General features: G+C 49.0%; 1 protein-coding gene across 4 annotated transcripts in view; it reads right to left on the bottom strand.

Annotated features, from left to right (window-relative positions):
• Positions 1-230: 230 nt before the first annotated feature.
• Positions 231-10,135, bottom strand: part of man1a2 (mannosidase, alpha, class 1A, member 2) — a 40,904-nt gene continuing 30,999 nt past the window's right edge. For all 4 annotated transcript variants that reach the window (XM_047046319.1, XM_047046321.1, XM_047046318.1 and 1 more), the window contains exons 8-15: positions 9,426-9,520; positions 8,100-8,223; positions 7,892-7,985; positions 5,497-5,612; positions 4,342-4,561; positions 3,893-4,065; positions 2,914-3,029; positions 231-2,627 (exon numbers count right to left, since the gene is read on the bottom strand). In XM_047046319.1, coding sequence (XP_046902275.1) covers positions 2,495-2,627; positions 2,914-3,029; positions 3,893-4,065; positions 4,342-4,561; positions 5,497-5,612; positions 7,892-7,985; positions 8,100-8,223; positions 9,426-9,520 — 1,071 coding nt within the window. In that variant the 3' untranslated portion in view covers positions 231-2,494. The remainder of the gene's footprint in view (positions 2,628-2,913; positions 3,030-3,892; positions 4,066-4,341; positions 4,562-5,496; positions 5,613-7,891; positions 7,986-8,099; positions 8,224-9,425; positions 9,521-10,135) is intronic.

Genomic DNA, 10,135 nt, shown 5'->3' with positions numbered 1-10,135 from the left:
TGAAACAGCAGCACTGCCACTGTATCATGTTCTGCAATAATTGTTCAAATAAGGCAACACTGAGTGACAAAGGGACTCTAACACAAAATAACAATACAATAAAAAAACACAAAATAAGTCAAAAGTAGGCCTTGCCTCTTCCTAGGAGACATTTGAACAGTTCATGAAGAAATCTGGAATCATTAACATTGGCAATGGCAATCCAGAATGAAACAGTCACATTTTTGTAATTATGTTCAATTTTCATAACATCTTTATTGAATTTGTATCTCGTTTTAAACATATTTACAGGGTTTTGTTTTTGTTCAGTAAAAATACAAATACAGAACACTTCGTTTTCAAAATCAACATCTGCCCGGCAACAAGTGGCGCCAAGGTTCGATTGGCCTTGGACCCCAGACAGGACTTTGTGATCTTAAGAGTGCATGGTGGGGGGCAGACTTCATACTGTACAACATCAGCAGGCTGCCACTACTAACAGCATTGAGCAGGGGTTAGAGAAGGGTCCGGAGGAGAGGGAGAGTCAAGAATGGGCAAGACTAGATGGAGGTCTGGAGGGAGCATCCAGAGTCTAGATTGGTAGAACAGTAAACAAAAACGGGAAACAGAATAGAGTCATCTGGAGATAGCAGGTATTGTTTGCAGTCAGAGATAATATTCATGTAGAAGTGGACTGTGAAAGAGACACAGTGGCCTGACCTCCTCTCCTTACGAGGCAAGGCCACCTACATGGGCCATTCGACCAGCATTGTGAACATTGTGAATGTTGCAGTTACTCTGCCAGATATGAGTATAGAGACCTATGGCTTCAAGACTGAGGTGATGAGTGGCAGGATTTAGTCAAACACATGAACGTTGAAACCTTTCCTTTATGCTAAAATAGCATCTAAATGTCTGGGTGATATTTCTCTTAGAAAATAAGCATGAGTCTGTTTAAATTAGAAAAGATGGAAAAAAGCACAGTATTGGCCAAAGGCGTCACATAGCAACAGTTAATAAGGCTTGAAATAAATCAATATATGTTTGATAAAAACAAAAACAAATTGTTACAACCTTTCACCCACAAACTGATAATGCTTTAAGAACAACCTTTGCTCTGATCATCTCACGGAGTCCTCACATTGTACTGTGGTGGTCTGTGTGCTCTGGACACATTTCGGACTTCAGTAATATTTAGTGGACAAATAGGCCCAAGAACTCACAATGACAATAGAACATGTCACACATTCCTTCCCCCCCTTCCCCCCCCCCCCACGCACACACAAAATGCAAGTTATTGAGATCAAGTGCTTATTTGAAAGTGGTCATTGGAATGCAGGCTGCATATAAATAACATTAACCATGTCACGTCAACTTAGCTAGACCATAATATTCCTAGAAGGATGTACACGTAGAAGGAATATTGAGGTAACACCTAAACCATGCCAAGCCAGTGAAGGTGAAAACCACTGACTGAGATTTAGGACACCGTTGGGACACCATATACACAGTGACTATGAGGGGAACAGATCCCTTCTACATGTTAGATGGTTCTGGAACCCACAGAAACCCTTCAGAACAGGGACATATGGCAACCTCCAACACCATCAGGACCACCTGCAGCATCTGTCTGATTTATATGAGGATGATGATACCAAACTAAAGGAGAGAGCGTGACTGGGAGAAACGGGAAGAGGGGAGGAGGATGATGGAAGGGGTGGTGAAACATAAGCAGCATGTGTTGAGGAGCAGCTTAGGTGATGAGCGACTGAACCATAGATCAGAGGGAGGGGGGGTCCCAGGGTGGTCCGCTATAGGCCGTCAGCTTTTACAAAGGCGCGGGGGAGGGGGGCGGGGGCGGGCATGAGGCTGGCGTTCCTCCTGCTGACAAAACCACACAGAAGCAGTTCCAGGTCAAAGTTCACGTGAAACGGTAAACAGTAAGTAGAGGACAGAGGAGTGGTTCTTCATCTGACACCGTCCATGTCTTTGTGTGACCGGCCAGATGGCGGAAAACAAACCCTGTGAAGTCCTCCTTGTGTCTGTGATGCACCCAACCCTGTGCTGGACTGTGTTTGTTTAGACACGCCACGCACTCCCCCGCATAACATGCGTCCATGTGAGAGATAGTTTGGTCAAGTTTTCAACAACAACAAAAAATAAAGAAAAATGAAGGAAAATCAAGCCTCCTGATTGGAACTCAGTGCTTCAATAAACAAAGAAGTAGTCATATTCAGGGCTTCAAAATATCAGCCAATCACAGAACTGAGTACATATTCTGTCCTCCTGATATACGTAGAGAGATAGCTCTGAAGACAGAGTGGGAGAGAGGAAAACACAGAGAATGAAAGAAAGAATGAGAGTTGGAGATGGTGATAAAGGCTGTTCCAGGTGCAGCCCTCTCCACTCTGCAGTGTTAAGGGGGCCTCCTCCCCCCCCCCCCTCCATGTAGTACGGTCTGTAGCAGTCAGAGATGGAAGACCAAGGTGCTGCCCCTGGAGGTGTGGAGGCATCTCTACCGCTGTGCCTGACTGCCAGGGAGGGTGATGTTGGCCATGTGGAGGACGGGCAGTGGGTGGGCCTCTGTGTTGAACACCCAGCTCTCCAAGGGCATCAGCTCATCAGTGGAGAACAGCAGGTACAGGTACCTGGGGTTGGGAGGAGGGAGAGGCAGAGAGACAAGGAAGTATTCATGATCTGACGATTTCTCTATCAATGGCAGTTTTCAGCTTGGGCCACCAGGAGGCAGCAAAGTACACGGTTCACAAATTCAGCTCAAGAAATCCCCTCTGTGCCATGAGATTGGCCAATACATAATATCCTAACATGATTCCATATATACCAAACTTCATATGAATGACAGCGATGCGTCTGAAAGTGTTTATATGTCTTAATCCCTAGGGTGGACCAGTTTGCAAACAGACATGATCTTACTTGAGGGTCTCGGCCAGGAAGAAGCTCTGTTGGACGTCGTCGTAGGTGGGGTTGGAGGAGTATACGTCCTTTACGCCGGAGAAACCCCCACTCACCCTGCAGTATTTATCTATGGCCTGGAGGGAGGGAGGGAGGGAGGAAAGGAGGAGCAGAAGGGATTGCAGAGAGGAAAGAGGAGGGAGAAAGGGAGGAGGGGGAAAGAGGAGGAGAGAGAAAGGGAGGGAAGAAAAAGAAAAAAATTGAAACTGAGCGAGAGTCGTATTCCGTGCAGAAACCCAGATAAGGTATTTCTCTGTCCCATAGGTCTCTACGGGTCCTAATCTCTTGATCTCTCTGGGTCTGTCCTAATCTCCTTCTTTGGGTCCGTCCTGGTCTCTCTCACTGGGAGTGTCCTAATCTCCTTCTTTAGGTCTGTCCCTGTCTCTGTCTCTCTCTGGGTCTGTCCTTGTCTCCAGCTCTCTCATTGTCTCTCCCTCCTCTCTGACTGGGTTCGTCCTGGTCTCTCTCCCGAATAATGTCCCAGTAGGACACAAATATCCTTTTAAAGCAGGCTGGAAACCATTTCCTCTACTTCATGGACCACTGCATACAATGTGTTTCATACCCACAGCAGTCATGCACCGCCATCTGTAATCCTGACCATGCACACCCCAACCACAGCCATCCGGCGTAATGTATGTGTGTGTAATGTCTATATAGAATAACACACACATTATTTATAAACATACAGACAAATGCACGTATCTAAATTCAAACCCTGTCCAAATCGGTAATCCCACAAGAACATGATGACGGACAGCAGAAGGAGTGGTCCTCTCCCCCTTCACCCTGGGGGGTTCCTCTCCCCCTTCACCCTGGGGGGTTCCTCCCCCCCCCCCCCCCCCCCCCCCCCCCTTCACCGTCACCCTTGAGTGGTTCTCTCCCCCCCACCCTTGAGTGTCCTCCCCCCTTCACCATCACCTTGGAGTGGTCCTCTTACCTGTGCTGCCTCCCAGCCCCACTGCCGATACTTGGGGTCGTGGGTGAACCTCCACATGTACCAGTAGGTCTCGATGACCTCTGGACGCAGGATGTAGTACTTTTCATTCTGACGCACTGCCACCGCCTCCAGACCACTGTCAAACTTGAACGCCTCAGGGCCAAGCTTCAACACTGAGGGGGGGGGGGAGAGAAGGCAGAGTTAGGCCATGCTAAAGGTAAACCGATGATAGGAGAGACGACTGGAAAACACTGATGATGGGAGACGCCATGGAACGTTTCAATCTGTCGCATGTGAAAACCCCCACTCTCCCTTTGATGGGGAACCCCCAACGTCTTATCAAGCACCCTTGTGTGTGTCGGCTAAACGGTCGTGGGGGGTGTGAGTCAGTTGCGTTAATTTCACACCCTGTAACACGTGATTACGCTGCACACAAGCCCGTCTCTCACCGGTGCGGTCGTAGGACTCGTGGCAGGTGTGTGCGATTTCTGCGCCCAGCTGGAGGTAGTGTCCCGCCTTGTCGTCTGGGGAGCCGTCGGCGCCCAGCGCAAACATGCCCCCGGCGAAGCAGGTGAGGTGGCCCATTTTTCTCTCCAGGTGCCCGTTCTTCCACTCGCCAATGAAGGTCAGGCCGCCATTGGACTTCCGGATCAGGTGGCGCTCAATGGCCTGGTGTGTGCGCGGGCAGGAGTTAGGGGAGGTGTGTGTGCATGAGGGCAGAGGATAGTTATGTGGGTTTCAGTGTAGGTGTGAGGGCAGGGATAAAGTTCATTTATGAGTGTGTGTGTGGGCAGGGCAGGGCAGGTGATAAGTGCGAGTACATGAAACAGTGTGTGAGGGGGTGGGGTGGACAGGGAACAGAAAAGGAAGAGCAGTTTTTCATGGAGTCCTCAGACCTTGAGAGCAGCATGACAGCCGGCTCTGTCTGCCTCCTGACACCCATTTGGATGGACACACCTACACTAACTTACAACCCCAAAAAACATCTGTATCATGGTTACCATGATATATTTATATATATATTTATCTTGCCTGCTACAACACAACAAATTCCCCCTGATGATCAATTATGTACCAACTACTATTACCACTACTAATAATAGTAATAATATCTGGTCAAAGGCAACCATCAGGTATTTATCTAAAAGCTGATTGCATTACTCATGCTGACGATTCTGGCTTCTCTATCCATCACAGCAGATGAGAACATTCCCTGTTTCTTAAGGCCATTGCACACATAGGAGTCCGAAATTCGTATCCGAAATGTTCGTACGTAAAAAATACGACCTCATGTTATGTCCGTCCTTAAAAAAGTTCGGATCATGTTAAATTTTCTGCGTTTTCGCATCCAAAGCCAGCATTTTGATAGTTTTTTTTGAATTTCAGAGCCACCAAATGTTGAGGCTGACGATTGCGAAAAAACGCATTCGAAAATTTCGGATTCAGTGTGCAAAGGCCTTTGGACCCGATAACGAAGCACATTGAACAAACTCTTCACAGTGTCTACGTGAACCCGCCACGCCACCAGCATCTGCCCTGGACATCCGGTCTCACGGCTTCAACCAATCATATCACCGCGGAGATGAGAAGGAGGAGGGTCCTACCTCGATGGCGTCATCGTAGGTCTTGCGAGCCTCTGTGTCGGTCTTGTCTGACATCAGCCAGGCTTTCAGTAGGTACTCATAGAAGCTGTCCCCTAGGCCCCCCACGGAGGTGTGGTCTGAGGAACGAACAGAGGGAGGGAGGTCAGATAGACGCAGGAGGAGAGACAGACGGAGGGAAGGGCAATGTCAGGGTTAAAAGCAGATGGACAAAGAGAGCGAACAAAGATTATTATTAATTCTCCTCGGAACCGCAGTGCAAGCCAACAATCAGCTTCGGAGGGTCAAGTTTCAAAAGGAGAAGGCTCTGGGTAGAAATGTTTGGCAGTCAGATTCAGATTCAGTTTAGATTGTATTCGCACATCCCAATGTCTCCGTAGACGTGTATCCATCCTTTATGACTGGCTTAATTACAATAACCTATCCCCAAAATGAGCAGTGGACTGTGTCTGTTCTGACTCAAGGCCAGGACACAGATGGGTATGCAGAGACACACAAAGAGACAAACACAGAAATAGACAAACACCCCATCGACAAATGTAAACACACTCACTCATGCGCAAACACACAGCCCAATCAAATTTAGTTTAGTTAAACCCTGTCATATTCATGTACCCATGTCCCCAGATGGAACAATGCAGAGAGTCAATGAGTTTCATACCATCTGCAGTATCCACTGACGTGTAAGAGAGTTAGGTCTCTGCGGTTTCCGTATTAGTTAAGGCTCAGACAATTACAGTACAAGACAACTCAGTTCAGGTCCTGACCACAAGCCAACAGTTGACTGCAGAATCAGGCAACCCTAAGGCTACCGTAGCCCAACTAAGCTAATGACTCAGCAGAGTTCAACAAGACTGAAGCTAATGATGCTAACAGGCACACAGTGTGTCATTGAGAACCGTGGTTGGCGCTGCTAATGGGAGGTGGTAATGGCTAGCCCAGATGGACGGAAGGCTAGTGAGGGTAGCCTAGCCTAGCCTGACCTGACCAGCACCGAAGGACAGAATGGGCTGTTGTATACAGAATGGGCGGTTCTACACAGTAATGTTAAGACAAAGGCCTCAAACACAGACACTCCGAACACAGAGCAGCAATGTTGACGGGGGACAAGCTACAGAGGCTCACATACACAAAGTAAAATGTTTTATATGCAAATATCTGTGTGGGATTGATGTGCCCCTGGTGAGAGAGAGACAGAGAGAATTGTGATGAGTTGTGTTCAATCGAGTTGTGATGAATTATTCAGAAAGAAACAATCTTGCAGGGAGAGACACTGCAGAGTGTAGTTCGAGTGTGAGTGTGGAGCATGGTTTTAAGATCCATTGATATTCGAAAAAGTATACCTGTAAGTGAAAGGTAGAGGTGTGTAGGAACAACACGTATTCACTGTAAGAAATATGATGTGTGTGTCTGTGAAGGGAATATGGATTATTTCCAACCTTGTTTTGAGAGCAGGATGAACACAACATCCTTGAAGCAGAGTACACAGCATGTACCTTGGTGTGCGTTTGTGTGCGTTTGTGTTAGTGGAGGCATACATATGCAAGTGTGTGTTGTAGCAGATGTTGGCTGGCACAGGCTGTCGGAGAACAAACCAGGATGATTAAGTAAAATAATAATGACGATTCTGCCGCTCAGTGAGTCATAACATCCAGCCTCTAGGGGAAGGAGAGATTGAGAGAGAGAGAGATTGAGAGAGAGAGAGATTGAGAGAGAGAGAGAGTGTGCACTGTTGTCTGGCTAGTGGAACAGCCTGTTACTCATTAGCAGGGAAGAGACTACGCACACGTGCACGCAGGTGCACGCGCACCAGGTTTATTGGTACTACAGAAATCAGTTGAAGCAGATGAGACTTTCTCTGTGTTAACGCCAATATGCAGATCACGTCTAGATGTGTGTGTGACTTGTGTGCGTTTGTGTGTGTCATGCTAAATGTATATATATCAAACTAAATGTGAGTGTGTGTCATGCTAGCTGTGTGTGTGTGTGTGTGTGTGCCATGCTGGATGTGTGTGCCATGCTGGATGTAAGTAACCATTATCCCTCTTTCAGTGGGAAGATCAGGTTCAGCTCTCAGAAGGAGACAGCAATTAAAACTGAGCATGCTCAGTAATTAACAAAGTTAGTTAAGACAGAGGAGTGGCTTGACAGACTAATTACTATCTTTATGAAACCCTCAAAAACAGACACACATATTTACATAGCACAGGGCAAGACACACACACATAAGGTCAGTTATGCCGGTACATCTACTGATGTGTATACTTTTGGTTCATAAAAGGCGCTTTTAGTGAATGTTTCCAAAAATCTAAGTTGAAATCTGTAAATATTTTGACCCTAGTTACTGCACACGTTATCCCCAGATACAACCTTCAAACAGGGAGGTGGCTGTACTCACGTTGTCCCCAGCGGCCTGTGCGAGGGTTCAGGTAGTTTGGGTACAGCCCGTTGGGACGGTCCATCTTCGCCAGCAGCTTGCGGATGTGCATCACCTGACACATGAGAGCATTTGTCTCAGGGAAAAACAGACACTGGAAACATGGCAGACGGTGGCAGACAATGTCCCACAGGGTCGCCAGGTACAGCACGGATCAGGAGGCCTTTACCTTCTGGTAGTAGGCAGGGTTTCCAGTCAGGTAGGTCAGGTGGACAAACTCCATATGGAGGGTCCCAAATTCAGCCAGGATACTGCTGCCAGCAGACGCCCAGCCCCAGTTACGACCCACTCCACTGGGGGAGGATGGGGACAAAGATAAATCAATGTGAGAAAGACTAACAAGCCATTTTTATTTTATTTTTACAAATAAATGGATGGAGGTCTGGAGGAGGTGGTGGTGGAGGTCTAGAGGAGGAGGTGGTGGAGGTCTAGAGGAGGAGGTTGTGGAGGTCTAGAGGAGGTGGTGGTGGAGGTCTAGAGAAGGAGGTGGTGGAGGTCTAGAGGAGGAGGTGGTGGAGGTGTAGAGGAGGAGGTGGTGGAGGTGTAGAGGAGGAGGTGGTGGAGGTCTAGAGGAGGTGGTGGTGGAGGTCTAGAGGAGGAGGTGGTGGAGGTCTAGAGGAGGTTGTGGAGGTCTAGAGGAGGAGGTGGTGGAGGTCTAGAGGAGGAGGTGGTGGAGGTGTAGAGGAGGAGGTGGTGGAGGTGTAGAGGAGGAGGTGGTGGAGGTCTAGAGGAGGAGGTGGTGGAGGTCTAGAGGAGGAGGTGGTGGAGGTCTAGAGGAGGTGGTGGAGGTCTAGAGGAGGAGGTGGTGGAGGTCTAGAGGTGGAGGTGGTGGAGGTCTAGAGGAGGAGGTGGTGGAGGTCTAGAGGAGGAGGTTGTGGAGGTCTAGAGGAGTTGGTGGTGGAGGTCTAGAGGAGGAGGTGGTGGAGGTCTAGAGGAGGAGGTGGTGGAGGTGTAGAGGAGGAGGTGGTGGAGGTGTAGAGGAGGAGGTGGTGGAGGTGTAGAGGAGGAGGTGGTGGAGGTCTAGAGGAGGTGGTGGTGTAGGTCTAGAGGAGGAGGTGGTGGAGGTCTAGAGGAGGTTGTGGAGGTCTAGAGGAGGAGGTGGTGGAGGTCTAGAGGAGGTGGTGGAGGTGTAGAGGAGGAGGTGGTGGAGGTGTAGAGGAGGAGGTAGTGGAGGTCTAGAGGAGGAGGTGGTGGAGGTCTAGAGGAGGAGGTGGTGGAGGTGTAGAGGAGGAGGTAGTGGAGGTCTAGAGGAGGAGGCGATGGAGGTCTAGAGGAGGAGGTGGTGGAGGTCTAGAGGAGGAGGTGGTGGAGGTGTAGAGGAGGAGGTGGTGGAGGTGTAGAGGAGGTGGTGGTGGAGGTCTAGAGGAGGAGGTGGTGGTGGTTTAGAGGAGGAGGTAGTGGAGGTCTAGAGGAGGAGGTGGTGGAGGTCTAGAGGAGGAGGTGGTGGAGGTCTAGAGGAGGTGGTGGAGGTCCTGAGCGGCCATGGGTGACTCACCTCTTGAGGTTGACCATGGCCCAGGGGATCCCTGTGGGAGTGTTGAAGGCAGGGAGCAGCTTCTCAGCCAGCTGGACTGCCTTCAGCTTGAACACCTGGAGGAGGACCACAGAAAGAGACAGGAAGGTTGAGACAGGGAGGGAGGGAAAAAGAGGTAACACATGGGAGGAGAGGAAAGATGTAATGTAGGAGGAAGAGAGAAAGAGATTAGCATTTAACATGGAAGACAGGTAAAATGTGTGAGAGGGGAGTGAGAAACTACATAGCCTTGTCTACAATATCTTGAGCTGTGCCATGGCCAAGCCCTTGATTATAAACCAAGGTGTGTCTTCCCTGCTAGCTGTAGATGACCTGGAACCACGGCTTTCCTCAGCTCCTCTACAGCTAGGCATGTTTCTCTCTAGCAGAGACATGTAGCATGGACACCAGGCATGTCTCTCTACCAAGCTGAACACAGCCAATGTAGACTAGGGCTTGTCTCTAGCATCTTCCAGCCAATGTAGACTAGGCATGATTTGTCTACCAAACTAAACAAGCTAAACACAGCCAATGTGGAGTAGTTTCTTTCTAGGGGGATTGGTGTTGGGTGCGGGCCTGCAGCCAGGCAGAATGCCCGGTGTGCAGATTTGGACGGCAGGCCAGGCAGTACGGTTCCTAAACTCATCGGCTTATCTTGTTATTACACATACAACGCACGCACGCACGCGCAC

This window comes from Hypomesus transpacificus, chromosome 23, assembly GCF_021917145.1.
Source record: "Hypomesus transpacificus isolate Combined female chromosome 23, fHypTra1, whole genome shotgun sequence".
Classification (NCBI taxonomy): Eukaryota; Metazoa; Chordata; class Actinopteri; order Osmeriformes; family Osmeridae; genus Hypomesus; species Hypomesus transpacificus.
Note: the sequence above shows the minus strand (reverse complement) of the source record. Positions and strands in the feature narration are given on the sequence as shown.